The sequence below is a fragment of the Lagenorhynchus albirostris genome, chromosome 20, assembly GCF_949774975.1.
Source record: "Lagenorhynchus albirostris chromosome 20, mLagAlb1.1, whole genome shotgun sequence".
Taxonomy (NCBI): Eukaryota; Metazoa; Chordata; class Mammalia; order Artiodactyla; family Delphinidae; genus Lagenorhynchus; species Lagenorhynchus albirostris.
The window spans coordinates 48,016,548-48,037,353 of record NC_083114.1 but is presented as its reverse complement, the minus strand read 5'-3'; the positions used below and the strand labels follow the sequence as shown (position 1 = coordinate 48,037,353).

General features: G+C 56.0%; 1 protein-coding gene and 1 long non-coding RNA gene across 2 annotated transcripts; both read right to left on the bottom strand.

Moving 5' to 3' along the window:
• Positions 1–14,492: 14,492 nt before the first annotated feature.
• On the bottom strand, positions 14,493–16,307 carry LOC132511232 (uncharacterized). The gene is made up of 2 exons (XR_009537561.1): positions 15,623–16,307; positions 14,493–15,269 (listed from the first exon to the last, which is right to left on the bottom strand). It is a non-coding gene; the product is annotated as an uncharacterized LOC132511232 (long non-coding RNA).
• A 954-nt stretch (positions 16,308–17,261) lies between these two features.
• On the bottom strand, positions 17,262–20,799 carry RFNG (RFNG O-fucosylpeptide 3-beta-N-acetylglucosaminyltransferase). Its single transcript, XM_060134255.1, has 8 exons — positions 20,518–20,799; positions 19,819–19,867; positions 19,148–19,250; positions 18,862–19,015; positions 18,472–18,560; positions 18,217–18,382; positions 17,557–17,642; positions 17,262–17,483 (listed from the first exon to the last, which is right to left on the bottom strand). The coding sequence occupies exons 1-8, from the start codon at positions 20,797–20,799 to the stop codon at positions 17,402–17,404; spliced, it is 1,011 nt and encodes a 336-aa protein (XP_059990238.1). The 3' UTR covers positions 17,262–17,401.
• Between the last annotated feature and the right edge of the window lie 7 nt (positions 20,800–20,806).

Sequence of the window (20,806 nt, the reverse complement as noted above, 5' to 3'; positions counted from 1 at the left end):
CCCAATGCAGGGGGCCTGGGTTCGACCCCTGGTCAGGGAACTAGATCCTGTGTGCTGCAACTAAGAGTTCGCGTGCCACAACTAAAGATCCCGCATGCCGCAACGAAGATCCTACACATGGCAACGAAGATCCCGTATGCAGCAACTAAGACCCAACACAGCCAAATAAATAAATAAATAAATATTTAAAAAAATACTTTATAAATAATAAATAATTGTTTTTACATCTTTATTGGAATATAATTGCTTTACAATTGTGTGTTAGTTTCTGCTTTATAACAAAGTGAATCAGTTATACATATACATATGTTCCCGTATCTCTTCCCTCTTGCATCTCCCTCCCTCCCACCCTCCCTATCCTACCCCTCCAGGCAGTCACAAAGCACCAGCTGATCTCCCTGTGTTATGCGGCTGCTTCCCACTAGCTATCTATTTTACGTTTGGTAGTATATATATGTCAATGCCACTCTCTCACTTTGTCACAGCTTACCCTTCCCCCTCCCCATATCCTCAATTCCATTCTCTAGTAGGTCTGTGTCTTTATTCCTGTCTTACCCCTAGGTTCTTCATGACATTTTTTTTTCTTAGATTCCATATATATGTTAGCATACGGTATTTATCTTTCTCTTTCTGACTTACTTCACTCTGTATGACAGACTCTAGGTCCATCCACTTCACTACAAATAACTCAATTTCGTTTCTTTTTATGGCTGAGTAATACTCCCTGGTGCCTCCTCTATCAGTGTCCTTGCCCCCATGGTGAGCTACAGCCTATCCCTGCCTCCCCAGTAGGCCTCCAAGACCTCTAGGTAGGTCTCTGGACCCGCTGTGTCAGCCCTACCTCTGCGTGTTTTCCTCTCACCAGCGTCTATTCCTGAAGTTGGCCAGAGCACACGTGCCTGTACAGGCCAGCTGGGGCTCAGGCCAGCTGGGGCTCAGGCCAGCTGGGGCTCAGGCCAGCTGGGGCTCAGGCCCTCACAGGTGTGCCTGCAGGGGCCGGCGCAGCCGGAGGAGGCCTTGGAGGGGGGGTGGCACTCAGCCTGCCTGGACCCACATGGCCAGAGGAGGCCCTGTCAGGGGCCTGACCTCAGGCTGCCAGGACCTGCGTGGCCAGAGGAGGCTTTGGCGGAGGCAGAACTCAGCACTGGGACCTATGCAGCCCGTGGAGGCCTTGTTGGGGGCGGCACTCAGGCCCTCTGGGACCTGCGCAGCCGGAGGAGGCCCTGGCTGGGTCAGGGCTCAGGCCCGGGGACCCACGTGGCCGAAGGGGGGCCCAGGGGGTGGGGGTTCAGGCCTGGGACCCCAGCAGGCTCACAGAGCCCGAGTGGGCAGGGGAGATGCTAGCTGCGTTCCCCTCTGATCCCCCAATCCCCCAAAGGTCCCTCTCTGTCCCCGCTGATCCCCTCGCCATGAGTGGGCCCCTCCAAGTGTGGGAATGTCTCCCCTCCCCCAGCTCCCCCTCAGAGGCGCTGGTCCTGTCCTGCCTCCACTTTTCTTTCCCCCCTCTTTCCCTCCCACGTTCTACCTTGTCAGCCAGGATTCCTCCTATCCACTTAGGTGTCTGAGGTTTCGCACCAGTGCCTAGTACGTGCCCTTGGAACTTAAGATTAACTGTACTTAAAACAATCAAGATGACGCTGATCAGACCACTGCATGACCAATTTCAAGATGACGGTCAGAGCTGACTGTGCTGTTTCTGCATGTAGCCCCCTCCCTTCACCTATAAAAACTCTTGCCAACTAATCGTCAGCGGCAGGGAGTTGGCCTTTGGACAGGAATCCACCCTCCTCCCCAGGTTGCCAGCCTCCAAAATAAAGCAAACTTTCCTTTCCACCAAACTTGCCTCTTTATTGGCTTTAGAACACAAACCCCGCTTTCGGTAATAGAATTGAGGGAACCTCAGCCACAGCTGGAGTCTGGGCAGGCCTGTGGGGGAGCTCTCATGCCCGCCACGCATGTCCATGACCCAGACGGGAAAGACAGCTGCCTCTACTTACTGTCCCTCAGGAGGAGGAAATCTTTCTGCCCAGACAGCCCAGCCAATCAGAGACTGCCACAGCCCAACCAATGGGAAGCCTCCATACTGTGGCCTCCCAGCTCCTCCAATGTACTCTGGTTACCACGGCCCCTCCTCACACTCCCTCCTTCCCCTATAAACGCAAGTTTCCCTTCCTTGTTCTCTGGATTTGCCTCTGGTCCCCTGTAGCTTGCATTTCCGGAGTCACCATTCCTCTGGCTATTCCAGAACGAACCTGCTTTTGCTGGTGAAACAGGCTAGTCTATTTATTTTAAAATTTACTTTTATTATTTTTGGCTGTGTTGGGTCTTCGTTGTTGCACATGGGCTCTCTATTTGCCGTGAGCGGGGGCCACTGTTTGTTGCGGTGCATGGGCTTCTCATTGCGGTGGCCTCTCGTTGCAGAGCTCTAGGCACACAGGCTTCAGTAGTTGTGGCACGCGGGCTCAGTAGTTGTGACTTGCAGGCTCTAGAGCACAGACTCAGTAGTTGTGGCACACAGGCTTAGTTTGCTCCGCAGCATGTGGGATCTTCCCAGACCAGGGCTCGAACCCGTGTCCCCTGCATTGGCAGGAGGATTCCCAACCACTGCGCCACCAGGGAAGCCCTGGCTAGTCTATTTTTAAAGTTGACAAGTACTACCCCTTGGCCCTTGTCACCCTGGGATCCCATCACCCCCAGCTCGATGGAAGCTTTGACCACTGTAAGCTCTGACCTACAGAGAAGAGCCCCACAGGGCCCTGAGGACGCAGGGGCCCCACTCATGAATTTATTTCTCAGAAGTGTGGTGAAAAGTGCATCTTCCAGGCTCTCTGGGGTGGGCGAGCAGGTCTCACATGATAAGTCCACTCTAACATTTGATCTCTCTGCACCTTAGGACCCCCTGCTCTACCATCTGCTATGGATGTTCTGACATTTTCAGTTTGTTTAGAGTTGCCGTCGTGGGGTCCAGGTTTGCCAACCAACCAAGCACACCAGCAGAGCCCCCCAACTGCTTGCAGTCACCCACGGACCCAAGAGCCCTGCTAAGTGAGCCCACATCTACCTTCACCTTCATGCAACTTCCTGTTCCTTCTACACTGGTCCTACACCCTGAGGATACATTCTCCTCATTTCTGTGGATATAAATCGCTCAGCTGTCCAGTTCTTCCCGTGTGCCTCACAGACCTTCACGGGTCACACTTTCTACGTTACCGTTACCCTCTAGGCCCCCCTGAGACTTGCCTCTGGTTGAGGGTCTGGAGAGGGAGAGGCAGTGGGCTGTGTGCTCGAAAGGACCAGCAGTTCCCTGCAAGACAGCAACCTCAGGGTGGGCGGTTTCCGGTTCCTCGGGCGAAGGGCGACTGAGCGCCAGGGAAGGTGGCTGGAAGGGCTGCTTCCACCAGGGAAGGGAAACCAGCGACACTTAGTGGTTCCAAGCGTCCCCCCATGGGTCCCCATCTCACTGTTCCAGGTCCCATTCATTGCCAATTGATGCTGCAGCTTTAAAACAGGGTCCCTGCAGGGCCAGGAATTCAATTTGTGCTTTAATTCAGCATGAGATTTTGGGTGGGATTTTGGAAATCTTCCCCTGCAACTACTGAGGACCCGGGTTTCTTCCAGGGCCACCCCAGACACTTTCAGTCCCTTAAGCAGGCCTTGGGCTGGGAGTGTTCCTTCCCCCTATGTCTCCAGTACACTTAGAAGCAACCGGCCGGTCCTACTATCCTTGAGTTGAGGAGTGCCACAAATGACGGGAAACATCGTGGAGAGTGCAACCCACCACTCCAGCAAGCAGGGGCTGGGCCAGGCCTGGGCCCCAGCCTTTCTCCAGCGAGTCTCCCTGAGCCCAGGAGCAGGGGGCGGTGTAGGGAGGGCTGGGGAAGGGAAAGGGCTGTGTGAGGAGAAGCAGATGCCAACAGACCCATGAGGGGACCATCAGGAGAGGGGCAGAAGGACATGAGACCTGAGGGTCTCACACACAGCACACTCTCAACACACACACCCCACACCACACACACCACACACACCACACACCACAGACACCACAGACACCACACACCACGCACACCACACACACCACACACACCACACACACACCACACACACTACACACCACACACCACACACACCACACACCACACCACACACACCACACACACCACATACCACACACCACACACACCACACACACCACACACACCACACACCACACACACCACACCACACCACACACACACCACACACACCACACACCACACACACCACACACACCACACACCACACACACCACACACCACACACACCACACACCACACACACCACACACACCACACACACCACACACACACCACAGCACACACACCACCCGGACGCCTGCCCCCACAGCTGCGTTGCTGGCTGCTTTCCTATCCCTCTGATTCTGGGTGCTTCATTCTCCAGAACCATCCCTCCAGGGGCTGCCCTCTGCCCTGGGGCCAGAGGCCATGGCCCTGCAGCCAAGGGGCAGGGGTGGGGGTGCAAAATGCCCCCCCCAACACAGTTGGTGGCCCATGTGCTCCTGACATCGCTCATCAGAGTCTCCAAAAGGAAAGTCCTTGGCTCCTCATTGAACCAATGTAAGTGGCCACCGTAAGCTTGCTTGTGCTCTGTGCCCGTGATGCTCTAGCTTGTGTGGCAAACCCCAGCCCTCTTGCATCAGGTGTATTTAAAGAATTGACTTTACCAGAGAGGTGTGGTCCTGGCCTCGTCTCCTGGGGTGGGATCTCCAGGACCCACGTCGTCCTGCCTGATGGGAGCATGTCGGTTGCCTGGAGCCTTGGCCACCTGCTGGTCCAGTATGTGACTTGTGCCCAGGGCTTTGGGACACGCACATCAGTTCTGACTCTGGGAAGGGCTGGGTCTAAAGGATGGCCAGCCACGGGGGCAGAAGGTGATGAGGCCCCAATAGAAACTAAAGGTCTGGGAGAGCTTCCTTGGGTGGCAGTACTCTGTGTGTGTTGTCACACGTCAGGGCTCTGCCGGGAGAGGACAGCGGAAGCTCTGTGTTCGGACCTCCCAGATTCCACCCTCTATGTCTCTTCCTTTGGCTGATTTCCTGTATCCTTTTGCTGTAATAAAACTGTAATCACAGGTAGAGCACATCTGAGCAGGGGTCAGGGTGGGGCTGGGGCTGGCCGCGGTCCGGGACAAGCGGCCTCTGAGGGGAAGGGGCCCCCTCAAAGGGCCAGCCCTCGGGCACCTGCTGGGAAAGGCTGGGATCCAGGCTGAGCGCAAGAACGGCCACAGGGCTCTCAGGGAGGGCCGTGCGCCCAGCAGAGCAGGGACGGGGGTGCACGACAGGGGTGCCTGGGAAGCAGGCCAGGCCCCACCCTGCTGCCCAGGCTGGACAGGGCTTGATGCCACCTAGAAAATTCCACGTGGACTGTACCCTCTGGACCTGGAAATCAAGCCTGTCTCCCAAACAAGGGTGCCTGGGTGCAGCCAGGGTCGGGGTGGGTGGGGCTCTCCCATGCCCCATCCGGACGCCGCCCCGTTTTGCTGTTCGGTCTGAGCCCGTAGCTCCTCTCTGAGCTGCAGTGTCTCTGCTGTGCCACCTGACCCCCACCCAGAGCCACAGCCGTGGTCCCAGCTCTGCCCACTGCTCAGTCTGGAGCCCCTACTTGCTCCAAACCCTTCCTTGTCCTCCACTGCTTGCCTGGGGCCCACCTCCTGGCCCACTGGTTCTACTGCATGAAGAGCCTTTGATCTGCTTGTATCCCTGTGTTCCTCTCCCAAAGGCCAGGTCACCTTTGCTCACTGCCCAGCTCCTGCCCTGCTTAGACCTGCAAGTCTCCCTGCTGGCCCCCCTTCACCTTCTGGCTTCTGGGCCCAGCTGGGGTGTCAGCAACCTCAAGGGTCACCCCTTTGGACTCACGCACTACTGGTACGAATCTCACACTTCCATCTGCTCCGTCACTTGCAGTCACCTGAACCCTGGGAGGGCAGGGGCCGCTCTCTCCATTACTGTTTCCCTAGCAGTTGGGAGAGAGTGTGTTTCCAACGTGTGTCTACAGAGTGAATGAATGAATGAATGAATGAATGACACATTCTAAAACAAGGGAACAGCCAACGTGTAGCCACACAGAACTGTGTGGGCCGTGAGCTGTGCCTGCCCAGGGAGCTTGCGATCGAGAGGGCGGGAAGGAACGGGAACAGGGGCGTGAGTTCCGATAACAGCCGTCAAGTCTTCCACCCCTGGGCCCCTAGCCTGGCCCACGTCCAAGACGGGTGGAAATGGCTTTATTATTGTCAATAGGACTGTTATCAAGAGAGCACTGTTGGGCTTCCCTGGTGGCGCGCTGGTTGAGAGTCCGCCTGCCGATGCAGGGGACACGGGTTCGTGCCCCGGTCTGGGAGGATCCCACATGCCGCGGAGTGGCTGGGCCCGTGAGCCATGGCCGCTGAGCCTGCGCGTCCGGAACGGGAGACGCCACAACAGTGAGAGGCCCGCGTACTGCAAAAAAAAAAAAAAAAAAGAGAGCACCATTGACAGTGAGGCCTCTTAGACACAGGGCATGAAACCTTAAGAGGAGATTAAGAGGACCTGAACCCCATAGAGCACAGGGGGACTTCCCGAATGAAGCAAGAGGCAGGTGCAGCTGAGGGAAAGCGTAAGGGGGCCCTGGGAAGGAGAGAAAACCTGTGCAGCTCACTGAGCGCAGGTCACCATTCCTGTCATCATTCATGGGTGCCTGCTTGGGCACATGCACATGTGAGCACATGCACACACACAGGGAGACACATGGACACATATGGGTGTAGGCACACGTGAGCACGCACACGAGCACGCATTCGTCCGGCCGGCACAGTGAAGAGGACCCTGGACATCAGCAGGTTCATTCTTTTTTAATTTTTTTGGCACGTTCACTCTTGACGCTGGGCTGACCCAGTAGCCAGGCTGAGCTGTGTCTTTATCACTGTGCTTAGGGTCCTCTTGCAGGACAGCCATGCTAAGGAGGGGACAGAACCCTGGCACTCCCTGGAGCTGGCCACACGGGCCGGATCTCGGGGGAGGGTGGCTAATGGCACGTTGGCCGTGGTGAGGGCCCCTAGGTCGGCTGCCGCTCCCTGGTCTCGGGGAGGCTCCTGGGGATCCTGCTGGGCCAGAGTCACACCAGGTGCTGAGAGCTGGGCCCAGTTCTGCGGCCTTTGAAGTCACCATAGGTGGGGGCTGGAGAAATACTCGCCCTCCTGGAGAGAAGCCAAGGGCCATCTCAAGGACATAGTTTGTTTTCTTCTGGGCAATGATGGGATTGAAAGGACCTGAGACCTTCTGGCTCCCACTTTCCTGGACACTGTGCTGGTCCTTCTGGCTCTCAGGACAGGCCTTGCGTGGCCAGCAGCTGGCAAGGACCAAGGTGCCAAGCTTACTGTGCAGGGAGCAGAGCACTCCAGGTCAGATCCCAGCCCCAGGCCTCTGTACTCCGCGCAGGGAGTGGGATCCAGGGCTCAGGCCACCCCAGGAGCCCAGCTGGGGGCCCTTTGCCTCCAGGAGTGTCTGTGGGCTCATCGCCACAAGCAACCCCTCTGTAGGGGGGGCGTTCAAGCCCACAGATGCCACAGAGAAAGCGCTTCCTGCAGGCCTCCTTTGAGGACCTCAGGCCAGCACCTGCGGTCACCTCCAACGAGGCGGACTGGCGCCATCAGACCGCGGCCTTTCTGGTCCTTCCCACGTCGCTTGGTGGCTCTTTTCTTCCCCCGCAGGGGTGAGTCCCTCCTGTGCTGTCGGGGCTGAGCGTCTCAGAGGGGACAGGGACATGCAGGGAGGGGGCCCACAGCGTAGGCACAGGGTGGAGGGACCGTGCCTGGCACTGGCCAAGGAGGCAGGATCGGGGGGGATCCCTCACTGCTGAGTCTCAGTGTTTCTCAGGACGTCCCACCCCCCACCCCCTGCTGTCTCCTGAAAACCCCAACCCTGCTCTGGGGCTCTGCCCTCCGGGAAGCTCCTACCTCAGTACCAGGGTTTTGGAGAAATAAGAGGGAGGCTTGAGTGCCAGGGTTCTTGGGCCAGGAGGCCCACTCCCCAGAGGCTCCTGGGTTCCTGGGATCCACAGAAGCTTCTCTGGTGGGAAAGGGTCTGAGGTCCCTGCCCCCAGTATAATGGGATTATAGCCTGAGCAATAGAGTGTGGACTGGGAGAGGCCCTGCTCTCCCAAGAGACGTGCCAAGAGACTAAGCCCTTCCTGGTAGGGAAGCGCTCCCGGGAGAGGAGAGCGCCAGAAGTAAGGTGATAGCACTGGGAAAAGCTGCCGGGCCATTCTGAGGAGCAGGCCTGAGTGGCCGAGGATGCAGAGCTAGGGAGGGGGCATCGAGCTCCCTGTGGGCAAGCTGCCTTCCCGTGGCCCCCGCCCCACCGTGGGGCACAGAGGCCCCATACTCTTCTGGAGTCAGCAGTTCACAGAAGAGTTGACCCCCGCCTGGAGGCACAGGGCCCCAAGTACTGTGAATCTGGAGCTGAGGACCCTGCAATCCCGTCCAGGAGAACTTTCTGGGGTGAGGAGGGGTTTCTCATACTGCAGGTCAGATCACTCAGTCCTCAGCAGTTCTGCCTGCTCCCTACGCAGCCCGGCCTCTCCCAGCCACTTGGAAAGGATGAGCCCTTCCTCCAGGTGATGGTGTCGCTGGGGAGTGGCCCAGCGCAGATGCATATCTGCCTTCCTAGGCCCCACCAGACCCTCCCACCAGCTAGTGCCTCCTCAGGACCTGCTGTAACTTGCCGCTCAGAGCAGAGGAACAAGACAGAAAGAGACTGAGGAGTACAACACACTGTCCTCTCCATAAACCAAAATTATGCGCGCAGACATTTGCTTGCAGTGGTAATGTTGTAACTGGTACCCACACTAGCCCTCCTGCTGTCAATAACCATGAATCTTGACAACGGAGGCCCCGTTATCGTTTTCAGGAAACGGATAACAAGCAGCACAAGACTTCTATCTCCGGAGGGTGGGACCCCTGAGATGAGACCCACAGATGGACCTCACCTCCTCCGAGGGGTGGAGGCTGGAGTCCAAGCAGATGCACGGTCCTGCCAAGCAGAGAAGGCCGATCGGGACTCGAGGAGTTGAAGAGCTGAACTCTTCAGGGCACAGCAGCAGAGACGGCTGTGAGTCAATGGCTGAGGGCTGGGCTGTGTGTACACAGGGTGAGATGACCCAAGAGAGGTTCAGGGCACAACAGAGCTACCAGGAGTGAAGCAGTGTTGGAAGCCTGCAAGTGGTGGCCCCGCCAGAGTGGACGCAGCTCATTAATATCTAGTCCACTCCCTGGGCACCCAGCTGAGGCCTGCAGAGTCTGATCCTTACCAGTCAGGACCAGTAGAGGGAGACTTACTCCAGTCCCAATCCCCGAGACCTTGATAACGTGCACAGAGACAAGAGTCTGGAGGCCAAATCCCACTAAGTTAGAGGCCCTTGGGAAATGCCATAGGTTTTCCATAGATGACCTTAATGAAGCGCAGACGCAAGCCCAAACAGGTGCAGTGATTTCTCAGTAAATAAGCTGCCAGAACAAACGTCAACACTTCCGCGGAGAATAACAAAGTCCAGACTCTCTGTGGCATGTCATTCACAATGAAAATTGTCTAGACGTGAAGAGAAACAGGAGAATGTTACTCAAAGTCAAGAAAAAAAAGCAACCAATTAAAAAATTGTCTGGCTTTACCAAGCAAGACTTTGAAGTAGCTATTATAACTATATTCAAAGAATGAAAGGGGAAGCCACCTCAGGGGTAGGTGGAGACAGACCCCTAGCTCAGGTGGGAGGGAAGAAAGCTTTCGGCTCCAGTCAGAACCTGAGCCGCCAGCGGAGGCTCTGGTGCAGAGATGAGATACAGCATGTATAGCAGCCCTGTGCCCAGCACATATCAACGAAATTATTTGGAGGTGACAACTCTGGACGAGAGTTGGAACCCATCCCACATGGAGAACAGAGTCACCCTGATTCAACACCTTCCAGCCTGTCAAGCTTCCAAAGGCTCTCGTGCCCCGGCTGAGATTCAAAGTACAGGTGCTTCTCCCCCCTCCTCTTAAAAGACATAAGAATGATGGGACGTCCCTAGTGGCGCAGTGGTTAAGAATCCGCCTGCCAGTGCAGGGGACACGGGTTCGATCCCTGGTCCGGGAAGATCCCACATGCCGTGGAGCAACTAAGCCCGTGCGCCACAACTACTGAGCCTGCGTGCTACAACTACTGAAGCCCGTGTGCCTAGAGCCTGTGCTCGGCAACAAAGAGAAGCCACAGCAATGAGAAGCCCATGCACCACAAGGAAGAGTAGCCCCTGCTCGCTGCAACTAGAGAGAGCCCGCGCAGCAATGAAGACCCAACACAGCGAAAAATAATAAATAAATTTATAAAAAAAGAATGATGACTTTCCCTTATAACTGTGTGCAGCACCCAGGAGCTGTAATAGGGAAGAGCCTTGTATTCTATGACAAGGTAATTACTAAAGGGATGTTGCCTATTAGTTTAAATTACACAAAATGGCCCATCTCTGGGAACCCTGCCTCCCAGGTAAAGAGCGTGAAGCTAAAATACCTTTGTTTAGCTGACATGAAATATCCCAACCAGGCCCACCTGTGAATGGCTGTAGGGAGGAAGAAATTAACACATCCCTTCCAGAGTCTGGCCAGAACCAGAACTTTCCCCCTCCCCTTTTAGTATTAGAAGCCTGAATTCTAACTCGGGGAAGATGGTTCTTTGGGACACTAGTCCACTATCTTCTTGATCTGCTGGCTTTCCGAATAGTCACTGTTCCTTTGCCCCAACACCTCGTCTCTCAAGTTATTGGCCTGCCGTGCAGTGAGCAGTCTGAGCTTGGACTCGGTAACAGAGCCGCCCTCTGGGCGGGAAGCTGAGGGGCCTTCCTTCCATATCTCCTCTATTTTTTATAGACCTCCTGTGTGGTCAGGACACTCAAGATGGCTGTCCTCTTGCTCTCTGTACATCCCCCGCAGGACCAGTGCCTGCTTCACTTACACCCTACTCACATGACTGACCTTTCTACATACTTGCGCTAGGCCCCAGCTAGAGATCGTTCTTATCAAAGGGGTGGTGAGGGGCGTGCCCCTCTAATGGTTTCCCTGGTAACTAATGAGCCCACCTGATGTCAATTCCCCCTATAACTAGTAATCTCCCCACCCTGTCCCGTCACCACCACCCCCCCCACACCGGCCTGGGAGCGAAGGCTGCTGCCATGTCCTGCTTGCCGCCCCGCCGCACATGGTGGGGGTGTCGTTCTAGGACGTTGTCTCGGACACTTAAGCTCCCCCACCCATTAAACCACTGATGTCTCTGCTGCTGACGCCGGGCTCTTTCTTTGATCTTGAAGCTGGGTAAGTACAGGCCTTGTAGGCCTGTGGGGTGCAGCCCAACACCTCTTTTATTTCATTTTTCTTCCCCTAACTACTCCTTCCAAAAACGATTTGTACTTATGGACTTCGCTTCACATTCCGTATGAGTTAGGAGTGCTTCTAGCTGCAAACAAGGTGATTAACACTGGCTGAAATGTTTCTCTCGTAATAACAAATGCATGATGAGAACGTGGCACCAGCAACATCAGAGACCCAGGATCTTTCCCTCTGTCCACTTAGTGAGACGGAGCAGGACCCTGAGGGCCCTGCTGAGTACAAATCCTTTCCCTGTCCCCTGTTTCTTTTTGTAGGAAATAGGTTTCCTTCAGCCTCCTTGGCCTTCCCTGAGTTCCAAAGGGCAGATTCAAAGAGTTGCTAATCAGGGAAGGGAGGGGATGCAGAAACAAAGGAGGAGCAGTCACGAAACAATAGTGCAGCCTTGGGGCAGGGTCCTGGCTCCTCCTCAAGGAATAGAGGTAACAATATCTTTGAGCTCTTCTGCAGGAGCTAAGGCCCCCACCGAGTTAGAGGATTGTAACCTCAGGCTGAGCCAAGATCCTAGAACACCGCCCTGCTACCTCACCACCAAACAATCAGAAGTAAGTCACACCCTGCAGCCTTCACCCCAAATTTCACCCATTAAAATCTTCTCCCGGAAAACCATCGGGGAGTTCAGGTTTTTTTGAGCATGAACTACCCTTTCTTGTTCTCCTTGCTTGGCCCTGCAATCAACCTTTCTCTGCTCCAATCTCCGATGTTTCGGTACGTTTGGCCTCACTCATCGGGCACATGAATTTGCATTCAGTAACATCGATGCCACAGCGCTCTTTACCTGTTCCAGCTTCCCTGGCTGTTATGGTGGCCATGTGACTTCTTCAAGCCAGTGACATATGGGAAATTAACATCCCTACTGGGCTCAGATGGTGTGTATCTAGTATGCATTCATCCCGCTTTCTCCTCCATTTCACCTGGACGATCCAAGGATGCTGGGCCCCAGGGACATAAGCAGCCTGAGTTCCTGACTCACCACCCATGCAGGTCACAGTGTGATGTGAACAAATACGCTTCCAGGGCTTAGTGGTTTCTGCAGCACAGCCTAGCGCATCCTGACATACATTCTCCAGGTTGGCTTCTTTTTTTTTTTTAAATATAAAAAATTAATTAGTAAACTAATTCTGGCATCATTTGTTGAAAAGACTTTTCCCCCTTGAATTGCTCTGGTGACACTGTTGGGAACTCTATGATAGTAGAAGCGTGTATCTGTGGCTGGGCTCTGCTGTGTGTCCCACGGGTCCATCTGTTGGTCCCAGTGCCAGCATCACAGTCTCCATACTGTAGTTTTGTGAAATGAAAGTCATATTTTTATGGCAAGACAAGAGATATTCAAACAAAAAATCTTCTCTGCTCTTTGACCTCCCTTCTCCCCTCACTGTGCATCGTGTATCTGCATTAAGCATCAGGCAAACGTCCCCCATCAGCAGGAATACCTGCTCAACTGTAAAGACCAACATTCTCCCATCATCAACAAGACAACTCCTTAAGGGATAGCATTTTTTTTAATGTTTTTTAAAAATAATTTAATTTAATTTATTTTTGGCTGTGTTGGGTCTTTGTTGCCACACGTGGGCTTTCTCTAGTTGTGATGAGTGGGGGCTACTATTCGTTGCAATGTGCGGGCTTCTCATTGCAGTGGCTTCTCTTGTTGCAGAGCACGGACTCTAGGTGCGTGGGCTTCAGTAGTTGTGGTTTACGAGCTTTAGAGTGCAGGTTCAGTAGTTGTGGCTCACGGGCTTAGTTGCTCCGTGGCATTTGGGATCTTCCCGGACCAGGGCTCGAACCCGTGTCCCCTGCACTGGCAGGTGGATTCTTAACCACTGTGCCACCAGGGAAGCCCAGGGATAGTATTTCTTCCTGATCTTGTATGGGGTCACGTGACCCACCAGGATGACACTTAGATCTGGATCATGTAAATTGTCTATAATACGTCATTTGATGTACAGCCTTCTGTCTTAAAACTTACATAACTGTGCCTTGACTTCTAATGGGTGGAACAGTTCTCAGAGCTTTCTGAGATGCTCTTCCTGGGTTATAATCCTCAAATTCGGTTCAAATAAAAATTTGCATTTCTTTCTTAGATCGACAGATTTTTAATTTTTTTTAATATTAAAAAATTTTTGGCTGCCTTGGGCCTTTGTTGCTGCACACGGGCTTTCTCTAGTTGTGGTGAGCAGGGACTACTCTTTGCTGTGATGTGGGGGCTTCTCCTTGCACTGGCTTCTCTTGCTGCGGAGCAGGGGCTCTAGGAGCGTGGGCTTCAGTAGTTGTGGCACGAAGGCTCAGTGGTTGTGGCTCTTGGGCTCTAGAGTGCAGGCTCAGTAGTTATGGCGCACGGGCTTGGTTGCTCCGTGGCATGTGGGATCTCCCTGGACCAGGGCTCGAACCCGTGTCCCCTGCACTGGCAGGCGGGTTCTTAACCACTGCGCCACCAGGGAAGTCCCTACAGATTAATTTTCCGGCACTTCATAGTAGGTCTTGAAGTCAGGCTGTGTAAGTCCTTCAACTTTGTTCTTTTTCAAGGTTGCTTTTCGTTTGTTTGGTTTATGCGGTACGTGGGCCTCTCACTGTTGTGGCCTCTCCCGTTGCAGAGCAACAGGCTCCGGACACGCAGGCTCAGCGGCCATGGCTCACGGGCGCAGCCGTTCCACGTCATGTGGGATCTTCCCGGACCGGGGCACGAACCCGTGTCCCCTGCATTGGCAGGCGGACTCTCAACCACTGCGCCACCAGGGAAGCCCCAAGGTTGCTTTTTATATTCTATGTGTTTAGCATTTCCATATAAAGTTTAGATTCAGCTGGTCAGGTTTTTTGGTAATGTGTTTGCTGATTTTGGTACCAGAGTAATGCTGGCCTCATAAAACGAATTGGAAAATGTCCTCATCTATTTTCTGGAAGACTGTGTGTAAGATTGATGTTATTCCTTCCCTACATGTTTGATAGAATTCACCAATGAAACCGTCTGATCCTGGAGATTTCTTTATGGGAATGTTTTTGTTCAATTCAGATTATGTAATAAATATAGGGCTATTTCAATTTTTAATTTCATCTTGGCTACTTTTTAAATAACATCTTTATTGAGACATCACTCACACATCAAAAAGTGTACAGTTTTGAAGGGTGTAATTCACTAGTTTTTTTTTTTTATTACATTCACAGAATTGTGTAACCATCACCATAATCTAATTCCAGAGTGAAGTTAATTCCCACTGGGTTTCTTGCTTTACTCTGCACTGCCCCCTACTGTTTCCATGTTCTCGGAGTCTCTGGGGCCAAGCCTCACCTAGTTAAGCCTCAGCTGGGGATGGGCACGTCTGGCAACTCAATTTTTTTCACCGTTGTTTGCGTGTCTGAGAATGACCAGGAAAGTAGGTGTCGATTTGGGGGTTACAAATAAGTTTTATCATGTGGGTGAATTTGGAAACACAGAGTCTGCAAATAACGAGGATTGACTTTTCATCCCCTCAAAGTAAGCCCATACCCATCAGTGGCTATGCCCCATACACCCCAACTCTCCCCAGCCCTGGGGAGCTGGTCCATTTTGCAGGTCACCATTCCTCTGGGCTTGCTCAGTGCCTGGCATGCAATTACATGGGATGGACTGATGCTGAGTAAATAGTTGTCCAAAAAAATGTTAGATGGAGGTGCTTCCCTGGTGGCGCAGTGGTTGAGAGTCCGCCTGTCAATGCAGGGGACACGGGTTCGTGCCCCAGTCTGGGAGGATCCCACATGCCGCGGAGCGGCTGGGCCCGTGAGCCATGGCCACTGAGCCTGCACGTTCGGAACCTGTGCTCCGCAACGGGAGAGGCCACAACAGTGAGAGGCCCGCATACTGCAAAAAAAAAAAAAAAAAAAGTTAGATGGAGGGCCAAGTACACACAATTTAATTTTGAACCTTAATTAACAAAATTTTAACTTTGATTATACATCTATTATGTCTACTATACGACATATTTTGTTATTTGTAAAATAACAAAAAGTGGGAAGAGAAAAAAACATTTTTGTCAATTTTTGCACTTTTCAGGGATAATCACATAAACATTTTGGTGTTTCCTTCCAGGCTTTTTTCTCTCTGAACAATAAATGGACCGCCCACTTGGGCAGATCATGCAGCCTCAGGGTGCTAGCCAGTCCCACCTCCCCTTAGAGGGTGCTGGAGGGCTGGGGGTGACTATTTCTCTGCACCTGGTGAGGGAGGAGTCTGTGCCTCCGAGGTGGTCGAGCCTGGAGATCGAGACCTGAGGCGGCTCCAGCTGGGGGAGGGGCAATTTGGTCCAACTGATGCTGTCCTGGGTCTGTGCTGTGTGGATGCCCCAGTGGGCTGCGGTCTGGGAGGCTCAGTGTGTGTCTAGGTCTCGGGGGCTGTTACACATTCACATCTGGGAATGTGAGGGGAGGTGACTGCTGAGCATGGACAGTTCCCAGTGACCTGCCATAAACCCCTCTCCAAGGGACCTCGGTCTGACCACTCAGCCCATACTGACTCCAACCTGCTTACTGGGTATTGCTGGCCTGCCCTACACACACACACACACACACACACACACACACACACACACACACACACACACACACACACACACACACACACACACACACACACACACACACACACACACACACACACACACCTGCCCACACGTACACAGCCACACACGTTCGTACCCACATGCATACGTTTACACAGCAATTCCCACATACACACACGCACACATGTGCTCACCCATGCACATACACACGTACATGTCTGTGCATGCACGCACACACGCTACTTCCACAGTGTGCTGAAAAAGCAAGCATGACACTCAGGCGGTCTGCCTCCTGGGGCAAGTTCTGTCATGTTTCCATCATTCCCTGCAGGCCCCCCCGCCCCCCGCCACATACTCTTCAACTCACACTGAAGAGCCCAGTGGGCAGCTTAAGGCTTGGCTGCACTGGCAGTGCGGTAAGGAACGCAGATCTGCCTGGCGTGGAGCTGGTCTGGGGCAGAGCCTTCGGGGGAGGAGCTGGATGCTGTGTGGCCCTAGCCGGAGCTGAGCTGCCAGGTGCCACTGGTTAATTAAGACAATGACAGAGTAACAATCAAGGCTTTATTCACTCGTTGCAATAGCAGAGCGAGAGACCAGAAGGCAAGCGCTGGCTCCCCTTGTTCTGTTTCCTCCTCCCATGGAAAGGCACCGTCAAGGTCAAGGTGGGTCAGCTGGTGGGATGGGGATGCCTCACTGCAGAGAGGGCCTCACACAAAAGGCTCCTGCTGTTTCATGGACTTGGGGCCCAGGGTGGAGGAAGGGAGGACCAGTACTGAGCAATGAGTCAGAGTGGAGAAAAGTTCAAGTTCCCTCAGTAAGAACCCCTTGGCCGATGGCCCCCAAGAAGGTGGCCGCTGAATGGAGATGCCCTGGCTAGCAGTAAGCTGTGCCCAAGAGCACAGCCAGCCAGAGGCCTGCATCCTTGAGTGCGGCTCCCCTCGGGAACAGAGAGGCCCTGTCTGGGCTCCAAAGCCTGGTGTGGGGAGGGCGGCTTCTCAAGAGAACAGAAGGTGAAGCATCTGTAGTCACCTTTGCTAAGCTGCAGCATCTCACACACAACCCTGGCCTGGAGTCCCCTCTCCAACAGGTGAGGGGAGCAGGACGGAGCCCTGGGAGTCAGATGTCAGCCCCCTCCCAGGTCCCCGGACCCTAGGGTGAGACCCTTCCTGTGAGAGCTGGGGCTGGGCCCCTGGGCAGGCACACAGCGCTGTCCTCCTCTCCCACAGTGCCAGGTCACCCGGGCCTGCCCGGGGCTGTGGGGAGGCCTCCAAGCCAGCTGGAGTATTTGCTGGGCGCCCTTATCTCCCTGGATGAGACCGTGACCGTGGCCGCCTGGAACCCAGGAGGGAACAGCACTGTTCTTGCTCCCTCAGGCAGGCGTCGTCCACTTGCACCTGGGGCAGAGCCAGAGGCATATTTGGGTCGACGTCGAGGTTCACCGAGAGGCGACGTCACTCTGCTTCTGCTCAGGACACCAGTCCGTGTCCGGGTAAAGAAGGCAGTGGACGGACTTAAACCTGGGAGGGAAGTGGGAGTCAGGCTGCAAGACGGGTGGGCTGGCCCCAGCACTCCTCCCCACTGCCGGCTCACCGCGTGGGGTCCTGCTGCAGGCTGAAGCCTCCGGCCACGTTCACCACATTATGTGGGTTCTCAGGACCCCCGTAGCTCAAGGTGACCTGGGAGAGAGGAGGAGGGAGAGTCACTCTCCGGGCCAGTGCCTCCCACCCCATCCTTCACAGGAGATACCACTCGGCCTCCTGGTTTCCTAGCGCCCCCCACTCAGCGCTCTCAGGGCAGGCTCAGGAAGAGCACTGAAGAGTGATGGGGGCTGAGAGGCGTGGCCAGCACAGAAGACACCTCAGGGAGGTGGCTGGTGCATGTGTAGGGGCGAGAGGTCCCCAACCCCCTGCCCAAAGCTGATCGCCCCTCCCTGGGCCAGGTCTGTGACTCCTGTCACACCTGAACCACTGCCCATGGCCCGGGTGCCCTGGGCCCACCCACCAGGGAAGGCGCAGCAGCTGTTCTTTACAAAAGAGCCCCTGTATGAGCCTGGGAGCCCCCTACAGCCAGGACCCTGGGCCACAGCAGCCAGGGTCCAGGGTCCACGGCAAAGTTGCCGCAGCGCTGGAACCTACCCCCGCCCTGAGCCCTTGTTCAGCCGGGAGCCCATCTGGGTGCTGGGGAGCCAGGTGGGGGCAGGGGCCCGAGGCAGGGACACCTGCGGAGGCAGCAGGGGCCCAGCGCGCCTACCTGCTGGAGCAGGGTGTCGGGCGGCAGCCTCTGCAGGCTCTCCAGGTGGGAGTGGAACAGCGAGCTGTGCAACAGGCGGGCGCCCAGCAGCCCCTCCACAATGTAGCCCACCGTGCAGTCGTCCGGCAGCCGCACCCGCTCGGCTGTGCTCATGAAACTGCCCAGGCTGGGGAGCGGAGCGGGGACAGGTCAGTGCCTCCCCAGCCCTGGGCAGCTCCATCTGCGGCAGCCAGCGCCTGCCTGGCCTTCACTCACCTGGCCCATGGGCTCATCTTGAGTGCAAGGCCTCTGCTCAAGCAGAACCCGGCCCCTCCGGTAGCAAACCAGAACTTGACCGTGGTTACCTGAAGGGAAGGGAGCCACCGATCAGGTCTCTTCACCCCAACTCTTCGTCTGGGCACTCCAAGGGTCGTCCCCAAGCTGCTCCTTAATGACTCCCTGGTCAATTGGCAGAAGCTTCCCAGGGCACAAGGACACCGGGGCTTCCACAGCCCAGTTGCCTGTGGTCCCAGCCCCTCCCGCAGCCCCACCTCACTTACCCCAGTTCCTGAAACACTGCATCTGGGTGCATCGGGCACCTGTCCCAGCCCTTCCCTGCTAGGGTCTCCATGTTCTCAGCGGCCCCTCCCCGGCCCCAGCACTCACGGTTCCACCTCCTTGGACCCTCTCGGTAGCCTCGATGGGGTGGTCCAGGCTGGGCCGCCCCAGGTAGACGTCTTGGCTGGGTGAGAAGGTGGACAGCAGCTGCAGCAGGCCTTCGGGGTTTACGTAGTTGTCATCGTCCACATGGCAGAACCACCTGGGAACGTGCAGTCTCTAGAGTGAGCCAGGCCCAGGGGGTGGGGGTGGGGGAGCCCCTGGCCCAGGTGGGGGCCCGGACTCTCACTCAGCCCTGGGGTCTCCAGGGGGCATGGGCGTGGCCACCACATACTTGCGTCCAGACTCAATGAACTTGTCATATTCCACTGACATCTTGCAGCACAGAGCCTGGCGTGTGTGCACGGCTGAGCAGTTGGTGTTGACGACATGGCTGCCTGCCCATTGGAGAGATGGAAGCATGAGGGCTGGGGTGAGGCCTGCTGCCAGCCCACCCCACTGAAGTCGGGCAAAATGCGGCTAGCTGGTCGGCACAGGGCCTGTCCTGTTCAAGGTCCGGAAGTCGGACCCAATCACAGCTCTGTCTTGACCTCCTTCAGCTGATCCTGTTGCTGCCCTCCGAGGTCTGGGCAGATGACGACCACTTGGAGTCTCATGGGAGAAAACCCACCAGGAAATAGGACTGGGGTGGGACCACACTGCTCTGGGCAGGACTGGAAAGGATGGTTCCCTGCTGGCCCATCTTCAGGGGACATGACTCCAGCCAGAGGCACTGGGAAGTCAGCCAGTGGCTGAGGGAGGCAGAGCATGGCTGGTAGGGTGGGGCCCTGGACTCCAGGCTCTGTTCTCTACCAGCTGTGTAGCCTTGGGCAGGTGCCTTAACACCCCCACCCCCCACCCCGGGCCTTTATACACAGCAGGGGTCCATGTGGCACTGAACCAAGGGATATTTGAGAAGGAGGCCCTCAGACACGCCAGCAGGGCTGGGCTGGGGAGGGCACTCACCTTCCAGGAGCTGTAGCTCAGGGTCATCCCCGTCGGTAAAAATGAACGTCTATAGAGAAATAACCTGTGAGGTTTCAAGAGGCACCTCCCAGGGACTCTGGGTCTGGCAGGGCCTTGGCCCTGTGAGCAAGGATGAAGCTGGAGAGGCAAGGGTGGGCTTGGAAGGGATGGGGTCCAGGAGAAGGAAGGGCGGTGTCCCAGTGACAGCCTGCTAGTACTCTCAGCATCCCCAGTGCTGCTGGGGCCAGGCTTGCTCTTGCTGGAGGAGTTTCTGTGGCCTCAGCCCAGTGTCAGCTGGGAAAACCCACCCAAGCCTGGAGCCCGAGAACGGACAGGAAAGGGTGGGCACTGAGGGTCCTGGGTCTCTGTATACTCAGGCCTGTGGCCTGACTGCCATGCTAGGGACACAGCGGTGGGTAAGGGGTCCTGGGGTGGTTATCCTGGGTGGGGTCCAGGGCGGGGTTGCCAGTTTGGGGATGAGGGCGCGGGGTCCCAAGGCAAGGATGCCGGGGTAGGAGTCCCGGGTGGAGGATCCCGGCGGTGGAGGTCCTGAGGGCGGATTCCGGGGGGCGGCTGTGCCGGGACTAGAGATGGGGGAGGTCCCGGGCCGTCCCAAGGTCAGGAATCCGGGGAGCTGGGATCTCGGGGCATGGGAGGGTGCCGGGGGCGGGGTCCGCGGGGTCTCGGGACGGGGCCCACCTGCCGTCGGGCCCGGGAGATCCAGGTGCGCAGCAGCAGACCCAGGCGCGGCCCGTGGTTCTTCCGGGTGGTCTTGACCGCGATGAAGACGTCGTCGGGCCGCAGGCGGGGGGCGGTGGCGGGACGGGCAGGGGGAGCGTGTGGGCCGGGGCCGGGGGCCGGGGCCCGGGTCGGGGCCGGCGCGGGCGCGCGGGGTAGCGGCAGTGGCAGCAGCAGCAGCGCGGCTAGGGCCGCGGCCAGCGCGAGGCAGGCCCGGCACAGCGCCCCCCGCGCGCGGCTCATGCGGCCG